This window comes from Peromyscus leucopus, chromosome 8b (genome assembly GCF_004664715.2).
Source record: "Peromyscus leucopus breed LL Stock chromosome 8b, UCI_PerLeu_2.1, whole genome shotgun sequence".
NCBI lineage: Eukaryota > Metazoa > Chordata > Mammalia > Rodentia > Cricetidae > Peromyscus > Peromyscus leucopus.
Window position 1 is genome coordinate 90,966,689 of NC_051086.1, and position 19,284 is coordinate 90,985,972.

Below are 19,284 nucleotides of genomic sequence, written 5' to 3' on the forward strand. Positions count from 1 at the left end.
GTTTTGTTTTATTTCTTTTCTCTTGGGTTTTTTGTTTTGTTTTTTGAGACAGGGTTTCACTATGTAGGCCTGGCTGTCCTGGAACCACTTTGTATACCAGCCTGGCTTCAGAGATCCTTCTCCGAATGCTGGGACTAAAGGCATAGGCCACCACCCAGCTGTTCCTTTCTTTATTTAAAAATATTTTTTTTTGATTATGTGTACACTCTATCATATGGAGTATGTGTACATGAGTGCAGATGCCCGTGGAGGCCAGAAAAGGGTGTTGAATCCCCTGGAATAGAAGTTCCAGGCAGGCCCGTGGGCGGTGGCGCACACCTTTAGTCCCAGCACCTGGGAGGCAGAGCCAGGCGGATCTCTGTGATTTCGAGGCCAGCCTGGTCTACAGAGGGAGATCCAGGATAGGCACCAAAACTACACAGAGAAACCCTGTCTCGGAAAAACAGAAAAACAAAAAATAAGTTCCAGGCAGATGTGAGTGCTGGGAACTGAACTCAGATCCTCCTTAAGAGCAGTACAAGCTCTTATACTGAGCAATCTTTCCAGCCCCCTTATTGGTGTTATTGGGCATGATGGGAACAATCTCAGATAGACCTAATCTGAAGAAGTAGTCTATCTACTGGGGCATGTCTTTAGCCATTATCTTTTGTTCGTGGTCCTTTCCCTCTCCCTGTATTGTCTGTCTGCTGTTCCATACATTCCTGTTGCCTTGATATTGCCGCCTTGCTTCTGGCTCAAAACACTGGAGCCAGCCGGGAGCTGAAATTGTGAGCCAAACCATTTGCTCCTTTTGAGTTGTTTCTCTTAGGTATTTGTCACAGTGACAAATGGTCTGATTTACACAATCCCCAAAAGCCATGTTGGTCCAAGTTTAGTTTAGGCTGACCACATTGCAGGTGTTCAGTGGCTACTCCAGCTGGTAGCTGTTGTACTGGATAGTACAATTCTTACAACCTAATTCTCAAAGTGAAGCTTATGGGTTAGCAACAACAGCGTCCTATAAAAGCTTGCTAGTCTCAGCCCTCTCCTGAATCTACTGAGTAAAGCATTTAAAATAAATAATTTAAAATGAAGGAAATCTATGTTAAAAGACTTGGCCGGGCTGGAGAGGTTGCTCAGTGGTTAAGAGCACTGACTGCTCTTCCAGAGGTCCTTAGTTCAATTCCAGCAACCACAACCATCTGTCATGAGATCTGGCGCCCTCTTCTGGCCTGCATATATACATGCAGACAGAATACTGTATACATAATAATAAATTTAAAAAAAAAAAGCCTTGGCCATGTGCTACATTTGTCTTCTGGCTCACTATTACCAATGACTTCTCATCTCCTTTAATCTTTGTTGATTCTTTTTAATATCAATATCTGCTTTTTACTTCCATTCGACTCCCCTTCATAATATTATGTCCATTAAAACAGCAAGGATTTTATTTTGCTTTTGCACTGAATCTCTTACATCTGGAGTCAGTTGTACCAGATGTGTAATGATTATTAGTTGTATGCTTGAGTCACTTCCTTTAATTATGACCACTGCATCTCTACTGCTAGTCCATGATCCATTTGGGTTCATTTCTGCTGTGATGTGTGAGAAATTTTTGCTAGGAGGTGGTGGCGCACACCTTTAATCCTAGCACTCAGGGAGGCAGAGGCAGGTGGATCTGAGTTCAAGGTCAGCCTGGTCTACAGAGTGAGTTCCAGGACAGCAAGGACTAAACAGAGAAACCCTGTCTTGGAAAACCAAAAAAGAAAAAGTAAAAAAGTGTCACTTTTTTTTAAAAAAAGATTTATTTATGATGTATAGAGTGTTCTGCCTGCATGCCCTGCAGGCCAGAAGAGAATACCAGCTCTCATTACAGATGGTTATAAGCCACCATGTGGTTGCTGGGAACCACATTGAACTCAGGACCTTTGGAAGAGCAGCCAGTGCTCTTAACCTCTGAGCCATCTTTCCAGCCCAAAAAGTGTCCCTTTTAAACTGGGGAAATGGTTCATTTGGCAACGTAACATGTAAAACTGAGGTCTTTATATCCTAAGGATCCAAAAGTTAAGCATGACTGTATTGCATCTGAAATCCCAGTGCTGGGTGGGTGAGACAGGAAGATAACCTGGGGATTGCTGGACAGCCAGTATAGCCAAATCGACCAGCCCCAGTTCAGCAAGAGGCCCTGCCTCAAAAAAATAAGGTAGAGAATGATTTTAGTAAGAATCCAACAACAGCCTCTGGCCTTCACACGCATGTTTGCGCGCACACCCACACACGTACCCACCAAGGAGTCGAGCTTCATTTTATATATGGGTATCCAGTTGTCTTGGTGCCCTTAAAAAAAGTTAAACTGTTCTGTTTTTACTTAATAGTCTTGGTATAGGTGTTAAGAGTAAATAGATGCTATATGTAAATGTGGGTGTGTCTCCAGACTCTTAATCTAGTCTGCTGATGTATGTGTCTGTCCTTCTGCCAGAACCACATTCTCTTTTTTGTTGTTGTTTGTTTTGTTGGTTTTGGTTTGGATTTTTTGAGACAGGTTTTCTCTGTGTAGCCCTGGCTATCCTAAAACTCACTCTGTAGACCAGGCTGGCACTGGACTCATAGATTCACATGTCTCTGCCTCTTGGATACTAGGATTAAAGGTGTGCCAACATACCTAGCTTCAGAACCATATTATCTTAATTACTGTAGCTTTGTAGTGAATCACCTGAGATTTTGTTTACTTAATCCCAGGGGGCAAACCTGGGGCTTGTGTATCCTGAGCAAGCACTTCGTTACTGAGGGGTGTGTGTGTGTGTGTGTGTGTTGTGTGTGTGTGTGTGTGTGTGTGTGTGTGTATATGTATGTGTGTGTGTGTGTATATATGTATGTGTGTGTATATATGTATGTGTGTGTGTATATATATGTATGTGTGTGTATGTGTATATATATATTATATATATATATATATATATATATATATATATCCCAGACCCTAGGTGGTGAGCTTTGAAACTAATACAACCATTTTATATTAGCTACTTAAACATTTTTATCTGATTATGCAGCATGAAGTAATTATCATTAAATGTGCTGCATTAATTTTTTTAATGTTTTATTTGATCATAATAGTAAGTCATATGCAGGTAAGTTCAGTTTTCATAGGTCATTTCTTATGTGGTTTGATTTTTCTGCTTATGCAGCATCTAAAAATAATTACTGAAAAATCATTGTAATTTACCTATCATTACCCTTTATATGACTCTTAAAGGTAATTATGAAATTATCTTCATGGCTGTTGCTTTGGGGTTGTTCTTTCTGCAAAAGAAAATAAATTTTTTTTCCCTTTCTAATTTATAGATTTTGTATGCTGAAACTTCTTAACCAGAAGAAAGGGCCTTCACAATGTCCTTTGTGTAAGAATGAGATAACCAAAAGGTATATAGTTTGTGTAATCATGGGAGATTGGAAGGAACACTGGCATGGGAGAAAGTAGAAATTCATATGTAGGTAATGTTCCTGTAAAACCATTCATCAACAGAAAAATAGACAAAAATGTGTTTGGAGGCTAGAGGTGTGACTCGGTTGGTAGAGTGCTTGCCTGGTCAGCACAAGGCCCTCGAGTTCAGATGACAGAACCACATAAACCAGGCACCTTGCAAGTGAGGCGGCAGAGCAGGTGAAGGCAATAGCAGGCCTGATGACCTGAATTTGGTTCCCAGGACCAATATGATGGAAGGAAGGCGAGAACTGACTTTGCAACTTGGTCTCTGGCCGCCAAACATGAACTGTGGTGTATATATATACTCTTTCTCTAATTAATCAGTTAGTTAGCTAGTAAATTAATAATTGATTTTTTTTTTTAAATTTAAGAATAAGGGCTGGAAAGTTGGCTCAGAGGTTAAAGGTAAAGTTGTAGCTTACAACTGTCTATAACTCAGGTCCCAGGAGAATCTTCTGACCTGTGGGCACCAGGCATGCACATGTTGCACACACATGTAGGCAGGCAAGAAGTCTTACACACAAAATAATAAAATAAAAGCAGCTGTGGTTTCGTGCGCCTGTACCAGCAGCCCTCGGGAGGTAGAGGATCAGCTTGTGAAGGTTATCCTTGAGTACATAGTGTGTGGGAGGCCAGCCTGGACTATATGAGACTCTGTTTCAAAAAAATGTGTTCAGCAGACAGATTATTTCTAAAATTATTCCCTTGAACATTTTATGGGACATCTGCTATTAAGTATTAGCAACTTAGTGCCTTGTTTTCCCACCCACATGCTAACTAGCTCCCATCCTGCTTAACTTCCAACACCAAACGAGATCAGGAGCACTTGGCTGGTGTGGCCATAGATGACATATTGTCTTTTCCTACTATTCTGGAAAAACAGAAGAACTCAACAGTCTATCTCAGATGGAGCTGCGCTGTGTATAGCATACATCTCCCCTGCCACAGTTAGTTCTGTTAGGGCAATGCCTTTCTCTCTTACTAATACTGTTGTTTCTCCAGTGTTTAGTGCATAGTAGGCTGTCAGCTATTTAAAGGAGGAATTAGTGATGTTCTGCCTAAGCCTAAATCTCTTTGGATTTTGGTGTCTGTTTGAGGAAGTCTGAGAAGCAGAGCTAGCAGTGAGGGATTGAGTTGGGTTGGACTGGGATGTTAAGAATGGTGACTCTTTCTGCTGTTGCTATATCTACTCTGTTTGGGGTAGAGTTTTGTGACGGGGCAGGTTAAGACAAGGTCGTCTCTCTTTGGCCTTCAAATTACTATGGCTAGCCTCAAATTACAGATCCTCCTGCCTCAGTCAGTGAGCTACTCTGCCCGGTTTTTTGTTTTGTTTGAAACTGTCAAGTAGTCCAGGTTGGCCTTGAGCTGACCTCTCTCTCTCTGCCTCTCAAGTGCTGGGATCACAGGCATGCACAACCATGCCTAGCTCAGGATACTTACGTTAGGCAGTTTTAGGCTTTGGTGGACTATGAGTCACCAAGATATATTTAAAATCAGTATAGTCAAAAAGAGAATGAACACACACACACACACACACACACACACACACACACACACACACACACGTCAAAGCAAAATAAGTGTACCCATGAGGTTTTTTTTCCCTCTTGTCAGTGATTCAGTGATTGTAATGTGATGTTGCTGGTAGGTCTGTATTGTTTTTACTGTGCTGGAGATCAAATGACTAGTTCTTTGAGTTTGTGCTTTCTGCTATGTTTACAGTAGGAAACTTACAATCTGTGTTTATGTGTCTTTATGTTAGTGTGCTTAAAATTAATATTCATGTATGTGTTTCTCAAAAAAATTAATTTCAGGAGCCTGCAAGGAAGTACAAGGTTTGGTCAACTTGTTGAAGAGCTTTTGAAAATCACTGATGCTTTTGAGCTTGACACAGGAATGCAGTGTAAGTGCCGCACGGCCCCAGACGCAATTCTCCAGGGGCTGGCTGGAAAACTTGAGAAGTTTTCCAAGCTCATTTATGTAAATAGCTAATAAGACTTTAGTCTGGTTAAAAGTTAAATCTGTGCCTGGAATTATGTTTTATTTATTGCAGGGAGCATGGGTTGGGGCAGGTGTGTCTGTATTTGTGTGGAGCCCAGAGGTCATCTTCAAGCATTGTTCCTTGGGAGCCATCCCCATTGTTTTTTGAGACAAGGTTTCTCACTGGTACATGGTGCTTGCCAGGGAGCCCCAAGGATCCCTTGTGTGCCTTCCCTGGGTCCAGCTTTTTGTTCTAGAGATTTCAGGTGTGATGTTAAGCCATTGGTATGAGATTTCTCCAACTTCTTTATGTGTACATTTAGTGCTATGAATTTTCCTCTGAGCACTACTTTCATAGTGTCCCATAAGTTTGAGTATGTTGTACTTTCATTTTCATTGAATTCTAGGAAATCTTTAATTTCTTTCTTTATTTCTTCCTTGACCCATTGGTGCTTCAGGTGGGCATTATTCAGTTTCCATGAGATTGTAGGCATTCTGTAGTTTTTGTTGTTGAAATCTAACTTTAAGGCATGGTGGTTCGATAAGATACAGGAGGTAATTTCAATGTTTTTGTATCTGTTGAGATTTGCTTTGTGACCAAGCATGTGGTCAATTTTTGAGAAGGTTCCATGGGGTTTTGAGAAGAAGGTATATTCTTTTGTGTTAGGGTAGAATGTTCTGTAGATATCTATTAAGTCCATTTGAGCCATAACATCTGTTAGGTCCTTTATTTCTCTGTTAAGTTTCAGTCTGGTAGATCTTGTCCTTAGATGAGAGTGGTGTGTTGAGGTCTCCCACTACTAGTGTGTGGGATTTGATGTGCAATTTAAGCTTTAGTAATGTTTCTTTTACAAATGTGGGTGCCTTTGTATTTGGGGCATAAATGTTCAGTATTGAGACTTCATCTTGGTGGATTTTCCCTGTAATAAATATGTAATGTCCTTCCCGATCTCTTTCAATTGATTTTAGTTTGAAGTCTATTTTGTTAGACATTAGGATAGCTACACCAGCTTGCTTAAGTCCATTTGACTGGAAAGCCTTTTCCCAGCCTTTTACTCTGAGGTAATGTCTGTCTTTGAAGTTGAGGTGTGTTTCTTGTATGCAGCAGAAGGATGGATCCTGTTTTCTTATCCATTCCGTTAGTCTGTGTCTTTTTATAGGTGAGTTGAGACCATTGATATTGATGGATATTAATGACCAGTGACTGTTAATTCCTGTTATTTTTTGGTGGTAGTGTTGTGTTTCCATTCTTTGGTATTTGTTGGTATGGGATTATCTATTGCCTGAGTTTTCGTGGGAGTGTTTAATTTCCTTAGATTGAATTTTTCCTTCTATTGCTTTCTGTAGGGCTGGATTTATGGATAAGTATTGTTTAAATCTGCTTTTATTGTGAAATATTTTGTTTACTCCATCTGTGGTGATTGAGAGTTTTGCTGTGTGTAACAGTCTGGGTTGGCATCCGTTGTTGTTAGTGTCTGCATAACGTTTGTCCAGGACCCTCTAGCTTTTATTGTCTCTATTGAGAAGTCTGGTGTTATTTTGATGGGGTCTGCCTTAATATGTTACTTGGCCTTTTTCCTTTGCGGCTCTTAATATTTTTTCTTTGTTCTGTATGTTTAGTGTTTTGATTATTATGTGGCGAGGGGACTTTTTTTTTTTTTTTTTTTTTTTTTTTTTTTGGATCCAGCCTATTCGGTGTTCTGTAAGCTTCTTGTATCTTCATAGGTATTTCTTTCTTTAGGTTAGGAAAGTTTTCTTCTATGATTTTGTTGAATATATTTTCTATGCCTTTGAGTTGGTATTCTTCTTCTTCTATCCCTATTATTCTTAGTTTTGGTCTTTTCATTGTGTCCCAAATTTCTTGGACGTTTTGTGTTACAACTTTTTTGGCTTTAGTGTTTTCTTTGATGGACGAATCTATTTTCTCTATTGTATCTTCGATGTCAGAGATTCCCTGTTCCATCTCTTGCATTCTATTGGTTATGCTTGCATCTGTAGTTCCTGTTTAGTCAGATTTTCTATTTCCAGCATTCCCTCAGTTTGTGTCTTCTTTATTGTCTCGATTTCAATTTTCAAATCTTGAACTGTTTCCTTCATCTGTTTAATTACTTTTTCTTGGCTTTCTTTGATTTCTTCCTATTTTTTGTTTGTTTTTTATTTCCACTTTAAGGGCCTCTATCATTTTCTTAAAGTCATTCTTAGGATTGATTCTTCTGCTTCTGCATTGATATATATGTTCAGGTCTTGCAGGTGTAGAATCACTAGGTTCTGATGGTGTCATATAGGTCTTTATGTTGTTGCTTGTATTTTTTTTTTCTTTTTTTTTTTTTTTTTTTTTTTTCGAGACAGGGTTTCTTTGTGTAGCTTTGCGCCTTTCCTGGAACTCACTTGGTAGACCAGGCTGGCCTCGAACTCACAGAGATCCTCCTGCCTCTGCCTCCCGAGTGCTGGGATTAAAGGCGTGCGCCACCACGGCCCGGCTGTTGCTTGTATTTTTGCACTGGCGTCTACTCATCTCTTCTTCTGCTCAGTGCAGTCGGTGTCTGTGTCTGAAGGTGCCTCTCTTGTTCTAATTGATAGTCTTGGTTCCACTAGGAGTTCTTGGTTAAATCGGTGCTGTTGGGCTTAGTTTCTCCGGAAGCAGCTTAGTCCAGTCAATTTTATTGGGTTCTGTCTCAGGGAGCAGCTGTTCCCAATCTGTGCAGGGTGGGCTTATGGCTTCAGTGTTTGTTGGTGTCCCATGGAATGGTTTTCTTGGTGAGGGGGCAGGGGGAAAGAGGCCACTGTCCAGTCCCTGGGGCTCCAATGGCTGTTCCCAGTTTGTGTAGGGTGGACTTATGACTCCAGTAGTTGTTGGGTTCCCAGGGGCTGTTTTTTTTTTTTTTTTTTTTTTTTTTTTTTGTGAGGGAGCAGGGAAATGTAGCTGCCTGGTCCTTGGGGCTCCAATGGCTGGGGCCTAGGGGCTAGAGATCTAGTCTGCCGGTCCAGAGATGGGGCCTTACCTGTTCCCAGTCGGTGTAGGATGGGCTTATGATTCTGGTGATCTGGTTCGGTAGCTGGACGGCTCCTTCTCTTGCATTCTCGGGCCTCATTTTGCTTGCTAGCCAACTCCTCAGCTGATCTTGTTTCCTCAGACTGCAGGCTTCTGAAACCTCTCCCGAATGGATCTCAGCTGAGCAGGTTGATCTGTAGGGCAATCTCACCAACACCTTCAAGTTGTTGGGCTTCGCAGGATCGCAGCTGGGCCCCAGGTCGGCCTCAGGCAGAATGTTCAGTCCGTTCTGGTGGTGTCCCACGGAGATGGCTCCTTCCCTGAGTGCTGGGATTAAAGGCGTGCCCTGTCTGTCTTCTAAGTGCTTTTAAGGCATAGGCCACCACATCACACCCAGTCTTAAGATGTATATTTTAATTGTCTGTGTGTTCAGGTGTGTGTGTGTGTGTGATTTATTTTCATCTTTTTTAGTTATGTGTATATGCCTGTATATGGGTTTTTATGTAGCAGGAATCTTAAAAGGTCTTATTAATAAAAACAAACCCGGAGCTAGGTATTGGGGTGAATGCCGAAAGATCAGAGGAACAGAACAAGCCACAGCTAACCTCACTTCGCCAGTTCCTCAGCTGATCTTGTTTCCTCCAACTGGAAGCCTTTGTGTCCTCTTCAAATGGATCTCAGCTGAACTGCTGCTAAAAGCTTAACCGAGTCCACTTTTATGAGTGCTGAGAATCGAGCTCAAGGCCTCCTATCAGTGCAGCAAGTGCTACTGAGCTCTCTCCTCAGCCTCTTTAATCTCTTTATATATTTTAAAATTTAATTTCATATGTATGGGAGTTTTGCCTGCATGTATGTGCTGGCTACTTTTATGTCAGCTTGACATAAGCTAGAGTCATCTAAGAGAAGGGAACCTCAATTGAGAAAATACTTCCATAAAATTGGGCTGTAAGCAAGCCTGTAGGGCATTTTCTTAATTGGTGACTGATGTATGTGGGTCCGGCCCACTGTGAGTGAGTCACCCCTGAGCTGGCGCTCCTGGGTTCTAGAAGAAAGCAGGCTGAGCCAGCCATGACGAGTAAGCCAGTTGGCAGCTCTCGCTGTGGCCTCTGCATCAGTTCGGGATTCCGGCCCTGCTTGAGTTCCTGCTCTCACTGCTTTTGGTGGTGATGTGTGTCAGGGGACCATGTGTGTACTTGCTGCCTGCAGACTCCAGGGGGAGCTGGATCCCCAGTCCCTGGAATTGGTTATGATGGCTTTCAGCCACCATGTGGATGCTGGGGATTGAACCTGGATCCTCTGGAAGAGCAGCCAGTGCTCATATAACTGCTGAGCCATCTCTGTAGCCCTACATTTTTTTAAGTTACATTTGTTTGTGTGTATGGAGGGGTGTGGCTCAGGCATGCCACAGTATGTATGTGCAAATCTAGACAGCTTTTGGGAGTTACTTCTATCCTTCCGCTATGTGGGTCTCGGGGATTGAGCTGAGATCTTCAGGGTTGCTGCTAACTGCCTTTACTCAATGGCCCTAATTTTTGAAGTTTTTATTATTTGTAGTAGTATGTTTGAATGCAGACATGCATTCCCTAGGGCACACATTTGGAGATCAGAGGACAACTTTAGGGTTGATTTTACTCCTACCTTTACATGATGTTAAACCTGACAATTGTGAGGAGAAGAAAGACCAAATCCACAGTTGGCTAATTAAAGCAAGCTTTATTTAATACTGTCCAGGACTGTGGACACTGGCCTGGCCAGGTCCATACACGAGATTCCCAGACAATGGTGCTGAATTAGGTTAGTCAGGTGTTTATAAAGGCAGAACCCACAAGGCTATCTCTCCTGCTTTCGTCCAATGGGGGGCAGGCACACATCTTGGCATACTTCCTGCCCGCATGCCTCCTACCTACATGTGATCAAGTACATCCTGTGCATTTGGGGCAAACAACCTTGTTTACCGAAGTGAAAACCCATGGCTTGCTATCTTACATGAACAGCAGCCCCCAGCATTCCAGGAAGTTATTTGTCCTTGGGCAAGTGGGACTTGCAGGTTAACACATGGGTTGGGGTCAAACTCAGGTCACAAGGCGTCACACGAGCATTTGTACCGCCAAGCCATCTTGCCAGCCTGTGTCTTAAACCACTCCTCTCGGTCTCACATCTTAGGCTTCATTCCTAAAATGTATTTCTTTAGTCCTTTGTTGTTTGTTTGTTTGTTTGTTTTTCGAGACAGGATTTCTCTGTGTAGCTTTGCGCCTCTTTCCTGGATCTCGCTCTGTAGCCCAGGCTGGCCTTGAACTCACAGAGATCCGCCTGCCTCTGCCTCCGGAGAGCTGGGATCAAGGATGCGGGCCACCACCTGATTAAAATGTATATCTTAATGTCTCTGAAATTGGAGGTTTTATCAATTGTACGCCATTGCTTAACGTTTCCTTTCTTAGAGGTACAAACGATAGTGGTGCATTGTCACTCCTTAAATTAAGAGAAATAACGATAAACTTGTTAATGGGCAAATTTATTAATTTTTAGGTGTGTGTGGGGAATAAAATAACTTGGATAGTTCTGAATTTCTAAACTGGACTTTAAATTTTTTTTGGTAATCAAAGCAGCAGATATGGCTCAACAGTTAAGGATGCTTACCTCTTCTTACAGAGGACGACCTAGGTTCAGATTTGATCAATGACAGCAGGTGGCTTACACCTCTAGGGGACCCAATGTCCTCTGACTTCTGTGGGCACCTACACCCACATGCTACATGAACTCATGCATGCATACACACATACACATAAACTGAAAAATACATTAGAAATTAAAGGTAGACAGACATGGTGACATACACTTTAAATCTTAGCAGTCAGGAGGCAGAGGCAGGTGGATCTCTGAGTTCAAAGCTATCAAATTCCAGACAAAATGAGGCCTATACAGAATCTGCCTCAAACAAACAAACAAACAAAAAAAACAATATTAAATGTATCCATAATGAATTATTCTTTTTTGTTTGGTTTTTCAAGACAGGGTTTCTCTGTGTAGTCTTGACTGTCTTGGAACTCAGAGACCCTCCTGCGTCTGCCTCTCCAGTGCTGGGATCAAGGCGTGCGCTGCCACCTCCACCAGGCTGGTTTGGTTGTTGTTGTTTTCATTATCCTTATACAGCAGGGAGCAGTCTGGATATTTAATGAAGATTAATATGTTTTCTTCTAACTAAAACATGTTTTATGTTTTAAAGTTGCAAACAGTTACAGTTTTTCAAAAATGAAAAATTCTTCTGAACCTTTGAATGAGGAGGCTTCTATTATCCAGAGTATAGGCTACCGAGACCGTGTCAAAAGACTTCGACCGATTGAATCTGGAAATGCCACCTTGGTAAAGCTGTTTTCCGTTTTTTTTTTTTTTTTTTTTTTTTTTTTTTTTCCTGGCATCTGTTTATTAAGTGTTGGCACTGTGAATGAGTGGATTTATATGAAAACTTAGGAAAGAGAGGATGATGGTAAACAAGTGGCTGGACAAGTGTTCTAATAAGGAAGAGTTACAGACTTAGAGACACCGTATAGACCCTCCCGTTTTATAACTCCATCAGCGCTTGGATGAAACAGATACAGTATCACTGATCTTTTGGAAGCATTTGAAAATTACTTCCACTTGACCGCTGTAATTACCAAAGAAAATGTAATGACGTCTTTTGTCCATCCATATGTGCTGGATGGCAGAGATCACAGAATACACCTTACTAAGTGTTCCTAGGAATGCTGGGGTTTTAAAAATGTTTTTATTTAAATAGTCTAGATTTGTTTACTTATTTATTTATTGGTGTTTTTGAGACAGAGTTTTTCTGTCTCTGGTCGTAGCCCTGGCTGGCCTTGAACTCACAGAGATCCGCCTGCCTCTGCCTCCCGAGTACTGGGATTAAAGGCGTTCACCAGCACAGCCCTGCCACTATGACATTTTCAAACAAAGTGTGTGTTCATGGTTCTTTCCCTTGACTCCCATCCTTGCTAACCTCTGTCCCTCCTTTATAGCCTCCCCCTCAGACTCTTTCTTTTATCATTTATCCTTTTTGAAAATTCATTTTATGTTGCCAATCTTACCAGATGTGATTGGAAATACAGACTATCAGCTTCAAATTTCTCTATATTAATACTTAGGAAATACTCATGATTATAATTAGTTGGAAAAATAAAGCAAAAAAAAAAAGGAAATTTTCAAAACAGAAAAATTAAAGCATTCTTTACCATTTAACAGAAGGACAGTCTTAGTGTCCAGCTGTCTAACCTTGGAATTGTGAGATCAATGAAGAAAACTCAGCAGACACAGCCGCGAAATAAATCTGTGTACATTGAATTAGGTAAGGGTTTTGCATTTTATTAAGTTCGAAATAATGATTGCTAGATTGTTTGGCTTATAGTTCTATCAAAAATCTTGGTTGTGATTTATACATGTTGCGTGGAGTTTTGGTAAATGAAAGTAAAATAATTTTATGGGCTCTATCATGAATTATCAATTATGTAAAAGTTACACTTCACACCTTGAATCTTTGTAAAACAAAAGGGAAGATGTTGGTTATGAACATAAGTAAATTTTAGAAAAATGTAAAGTTATAATAAAGAAGAACATGGTTAGTTGCCATAGCATTTAGAGGAATCCAAGACAAACTGTACAAGCCCTGGACTCTATCCTCAGCTGGCCAAAAAGACAAAAGAAGTGAGCTCAAAGTTCCAAAAGGTCTCTTTACTATCTCTCTAGACTTTGTGAGGGCCAGGTCTGTCCTTCCAGCATTTGAGAGGCTGAACCAGGAGGATCCTGAGTTTGAGGTCAGCCTGAGATACTAGAGAATCCTAGCTCAGAAATAAATCAGTAATCAAATTGGGAAGAATGGCTTTATTTTGAGTTCCCTGCATTACCATGGATCTACATAATATTTATTGGATTTCTTTGAAATTAACTTGTATATCTTCTGATCTTAAAAAATCCATCAACAATGGTGTTGTTTTGTAAAAATATTCTGGGGGGATGAGATGGCTCAGTTGGTAAAGGCTCTTGCCACCAAGCTTGATAACCTAAATTCAGTCCCTAGACTCTACATTGTGGAAGGAGAGAACCAACTCAGATAAAGTTGTCCTCTAACATCTATACTATGTGTGTACGTGTGTGTTAATAAAAGTAGTGCAAATCATGTCAGTTAATATTTAGGAGCACTTAACTGTATTTTAGGTGCTGTTGTATTTTTTTGTATACCTCATCTAAGATGTCAGTCTTGAGGTGGTTGCTAATTTTACAGATGAGAAAATTAAATCAGAGAGGTTAAGAATTTGGAGGTTGGGCTGGCAGTGGTGGTGCACACCTTTAATCCCAGCACAGGCAGAGGCAGGCAGATCTGTGAGTTCAAAGAAACCCTGTCTTGAAAAATTAAAAAGGAGAATTTGGACATAGGGAGTTGGCTTTGGAGCCCAGGCTTTCAGCCACTTCTCTGATTGCACACAGTGGGTAATGTCTATAATGTAACATGTTAATTATCTATATAAAATATACATTGTAAGTGTTTCTGGATGAACCACTGTTTTGCAAGAAGCATTTTTTTTAACCCTTTTAATTAAAAACCTTGAATGATTTTTGGGTTTTGTTTTTTGTTTTTTAAGAGTCTGATTCTTCTGAAGAGACAGTTAAGAGGCCAGATGATTGCAGGTAAGTCACAAGGAGCCTTTTCATATCCAATTAATATTGAGGTTCTTAGATTTAGGTCATGGTATTAGAAGAAACCTTAAGGATCATTTAGTTTCGTCCGTCTATTTTATTTCCTGGGGAATATTTTTTGTTTGTTGTACATTTTTCTAATGCCAAAGGAGTTTTAGATAACACTAGAAGTCAGCACACACTTGTTACCTCCCGATGGTTATTCTTTGACTTTCTCATATGTGGTAGTAATTATGGCTGATGAAAATACTAAAGGATCTATTTTATTTGTTTATTTGGGGGTAAGATCTACGTAGCCCTGGCTGTCCTCTAACTCACAGAGGTCTATCTGTCACCTCCCGAGTGATTAAAGGAATATACCACCACACCTGGCCCAAAGAGCTTAATTTTATTTATAATCATCCAGTTTCCTTTCTTAAGATCTATGATCACTGGTCATTATCCGTAAATTTTTGTTTATAAATTACTTCTACCTAACCTTAAAATTGGAGGGGGTTGAAGCTAGAAGTACGGTTCAGTGCTAGAGGTTTTTTTTTTTTTAATGTGGAACTGGGCTTGGTGGCATATGCCTTTAATCCCAGAACTCTTTTTTTTTTTTTTTTTTTGCTTGTTTGTTTTGTTTGTTTTTTGTTTTTCGAGATAGGGTTTCTTTGTGTAGCTCTAGAGCCTGTCCTGGAACTTACACTGTAGACTAGACTAGCCTCACAGTCACAGAGATCTGCCTGCCTCTGCCTCCCAAGTGCTGGAATTAAAGGCATGTGCCACCACCATCCAGCTAATCCAGAACTCTTTTTTGTGAGGCAGAGGCAGATGGATCTCAGTGAGTTTAAAGCCAGCCTGGTCTAGAGAGAGACCCTGTCTCAAAAAAAAAAAAAATTATGTGTGTGGGTATATTTCCTGAACGTATATTTGTGCGCCACATTTGTGCCTAGTGCCTGAAGAAACCAGAAGAGTGAGTCCAGTTCCCTGGAACTGCGATTACAGAGGTCTATGAGCCATTCTGTGGGTGCTAGGGATCGAACCCAGGTACTCTGGAAGCTCAACCAGTGCTCTTAACACTGAACCATTTCTTAGCAGGACGTGATGGCTCATTCCTTTAGTCCCAGCACTCAGGAGGCAGAGACTGGCAGATCTCTGAGGCCAACCTGGTCTACAAAGTGAGTTCCAGGACAGCCAGGGCTACACAGAGAAACCCTGTCTTGGAAACACAAAACAACAACAAAAAAGCAAACAACAACAACAACAAAAGCCCACTGAACCATTTCTCTATTACTCTAGGGTGTTGGGACATCCACTGGAGGGTGTGCTCAATCTCACCCTACAAGGGACCGTGCACTCCTGGAGGAAACTAACTCTCCCTCAGAATCTATGGACCGTCCATAGCTCCTGAGGTCGAGGCGTGGGCTTGTGAACCCCTCTTCTTTCTATGCTAGAGTGTTGACAGGCGTGATCTTGTACAGATGGTGTGCACACAGCCACAGTTGTGTCAGTTCCTGAGTGCACTAGTCCTGCCGTGTCCAGAAGACACTGTTTTGCTCTGCTCTTTCCAACCTCTGGCTCTGAGAATCTTGCTACCCCCTGTTCCCCAATGGTTCCTGAGCGTGCAAGTGTGTTCTTATTGCATATCCGGAAAGCAGTGTTGTGCACTCGTCTGATCTTTGTGACTGTTCTCAGTCTTTGACCATTCCATTTTTACTGGAAGGCACTTAAAAGGAGAGCAGATTTCAAAAGGTGAGCCAGTCTGCTCAGCTGTTAGGACTCTATCTAGAGGAGCTAAAATATTTGATCTTGCTCATTTGACAGGTTTGTGAGCGTACAAGTAGAATTTCTCATTAGGGGTTCTGTCTTTCCCTCCTTTAGTGTGAGAGACCAGGAATTGTTACAAATGACCCCTCGGGAAGCCGGAGACGAAGCCAGTTTGGAGTCTGCAGAAAAGGGTAATGTCAAACCTTCCCAACTTAATGACACTAAAGAGAATGGGTATATGAGTTCTGTAATTAAATTAATCTGAAGACCAGGTTCCAAATTTATTTATAATTTATAATTCACATTTATAATTCACAACATCTTTAAAGAACTAAAGTATCATTTTTTTCTCAGTTGCCATTGTGAGACAGTGAGTGGCACTAGACTGCTGTGATTATAGTAATATTGAGTGTAGCTGCATGCTGCCACTTAAATAACCCAGAATAGTCTAACCATCCTCTTGTTTAAGCCACCCAAGTGCTGAGGTTATAGTCACATACCACCAGCCCTTGCTGTCCTTTCCTCTTAGTTGATATATTTCATTCTTGCTACCCGATTTTTGTTTCTTTTTGTTTTGACTGATTTAGAAACAAGTGTATTATGGTTCAGGCTGGCCTTGAACTACCAGCATGTTTTTTGCCTTAACCTTCTCAGTGATGGAATACCACACCTAGCTGTCAGCTAGTTTTTAAAAGTGGAGCATATGAGTCTGCAAACAGAACAGAAAAGTTAAAGTCTGTTGATCAAATAATCTGCTTTTTGTTCAATCTTAAGAGACTAGGGGAATAGGAGATGTGATCGAATTATCCTGTTTAGGAAAATATTAGACTCTACATAATGGGGTTACATGGATGAAGTATGAGCCAGATCTTCAGTATACTTGTAGTTTATGACGTTAGCTCCTCTAAAGCCAGTGGAAGCTGGGTGATGGCAGTGCACACCTTTGATCCCAGCACTTGGGAGGCAGAGGCAGGAGGATCTCTGTGAGTTCAAGGCCAGCCTGGTCTACATAGTGAGTTCCAAGACAGCTACACAGAGAAACCCTATCTCAGAAAACAAACAAAAAGCCAGTGGATTGGGGCTGGAGAGATGGCTCAGCAGTTAAAAGAATTTGTTGCTCTTGAGGAAGACCTGGATTTGGTTCCCAGCACCAAAAGGGATCTGAAATCCTCTTCTGTCTTCTGTGAGCACCAGGCATGCCTGTGGTGCGTATACGTACATATAAGCAAAACATTTATACACTTAAAACTTCCTTTAATGTAAAATTTTAAAAAGTATGGTTAGTGGATTGATTTCTACTCCCAAGGTATATTAATTAAGAATGTATTTTCTCATGATAATTCCATTTTTAAGTACCTTGTTATTTTGTATATTTCAGCTGCTTGTGAGTTTTCTGAGGACGTAACAGATATTGAACAGGATCAATGCAGTAATAAAGATTTGAACCCCATTGAGAATCATGCAACTGAAAGGCATCCAGAAAAATGTCAGGGTATTCCTGTTTCAAACTTACATGTGGAGCCATGTGGCACGGATATTCATGCCAGCTCATTACAGCAGGAGAACAGTAGTTTATTACTCGCTGAAGACAGAATGAATGTAGAAAAGGCTGAATTCTGTAATAAAAGCAAACAGTCTGGCTTAGCAAGGAGCCAACAGAACAGATGGGCTGAGAGTAAAGAAACATGTAATGAAAGGCAGATTCCCAGCACTGAGAAAAAGGTAGATCTGGATGCTGAGTCCCTCTGTGGGAAGAAGAAATGGAATAATCAGGAAAGTCTGTGCTCTGAGAATGCTAGAGCTACCCAAGATGTTCCTTGGACGACACGAAATAGCAGCATTCAGAAAGTTAACGAGTGGTTCTCCAAGACTGGTGGAACGTTAGCTCCTGACGGCACTTCAGACAGGAGGCGGCAGGCAAATGCTGAAGCGGCTGCCGGCTTGAGTTTCCAGTGAAGTAGATGGGTGTTCCAGTTCTTTAAAGGAAACAGACTTCGTGGCCTCTGATCCCCATAGTGCTTTAATGTATAAGAGCAAAAGAGACTTCTCCAAACCAGTAGAGAATGATATCAAAGATAAAATATTTGGGAAGACATATCAGAGAAAGGGAAGCCTCCCTCACTTGAACCATGTAACTGAAATTCTAGGCACATATACTACAGAACCACAGATAACACAAGCAAACCCCTTCACAAATAAATTAAAACGTAAAAGGAGAACTACATGCCTTCAGCCTGAGGATTTTATCAAGAAAGCAGATTTAACAGTTATTCCAAAGACTCCTGAAAATATAAATCAGGGAACTGACCAAATGGAGCCGAATGGCCAAGTGGTGGTATTACCAGTAATGGTCATGAGAACGAGTCAAAAGGCAGTAATCTTCAGAAAGAGAGAAATGCTAATCCAGTAAGGTCACTGGGGAAAGAGCCTGTTTTCACAACTAAAGCCAAAGCTATAAGCAACAGTGTAAGTGATTTGGAGCTAGAATTAAACGTCTGCGATTCAAAAGCTCCGAAGAAAAATAGGCTGAGGAAGAAATCTTCCACCAAATGTGTTCTTGCACTTGAACCAGTCAGTGGGAATCCCAGCCCACCTACTTGTACGGAATTTCAAATTGATAGTTGTAGTAGCGGTGAAGAAACAAGGAAAAACAATTCCAGCCAAACGCCAGTCAGGCGTATTAGAAAGCCTCAGCTCACAGTGGACACAGAACCTGCAGCAGATGCCAAGAAGAATAATGAGCCAAATGAACAAATAAGGAAGAGAAGGGCCAGTGATGCTTTCCCAGAAGAGAAACTAACAAACACACCTGGTTTATTAAATAACTGTCCACGTTCTAATGAAGCTCAAGGGCCTGTCAGTCCTAGCCCTCAGAGAAAGGAAGTAGAGAAACTTGAACTAAGCCAAAAGTCTGACAGTCCCAAAGACCTGAAGGATCTGGTGCTGGATGGAGAGCAAGGTTTACCTACTGAGAGATCTGAGGAGAGCACCAGCGTTTCATTGGTCCCTGACACTGATGATGACATGCAGAACAGTATGTCATTACTGGAAGCTAACACTGCCAGATATGCAAAAACAGGATCAAGTCAGTGTATGACTCAGTTTGTAGCAAGTGAAAACCCCAAGGAACTGGTCCACGCTTCTAAAGATGCTGGAAGCAGCAATGAGTGCTTCAAGCATCCACTGAGACACGGACTTAGCCACATTCAGGAGACAGAAATGGAAGAGAGTGAACTTGATACTCAGTATTTACAGAATACATTTCAAGTTCCAAAGCGTCAGTCATTTACTTTATTTTCCAAACCAAGAGATCCCCAAAAGGAGGGTGTAACAGCCTGTGCTTCCTCCATGTCCTTAAGGGAAGTGAGTGCAAAAGTGACTTCTGAAGGTGAACAACAAGAAGAAAATCGGGGAG

At 41.2% G+C, this 19,284-nt stretch overlaps 1 protein-coding gene across 1 annotated transcript in view; it reads left to right on the plus strand.

The window, feature by feature from the left end:
- Nucleotides 1-19,284, plus strand: part of Brca1 (BRCA1 DNA repair associated) — a 73,566-nt gene that overhangs the window by 15,005 nt on the left and 39,277 nt on the right. Inside the window, 9 exon segments of the mRNA XM_037201135.1 lie at nucleotides 3,325-3,402; nucleotides 5,281-5,369; nucleotides 11,662-11,798; nucleotides 12,675-12,777; nucleotides 14,069-14,114; nucleotides 15,984-16,060; nucleotides 17,248-17,812; nucleotides 17,814-18,202; nucleotides 18,205-19,283. Coding sequence (XP_037057030.1) covers nucleotides 3,325-3,402; nucleotides 5,281-5,369; nucleotides 11,662-11,798; nucleotides 12,675-12,777; nucleotides 14,069-14,114; nucleotides 15,984-16,060; nucleotides 17,248-17,812; nucleotides 17,814-18,202; nucleotides 18,205-19,283 — 2,563 coding nt within the window.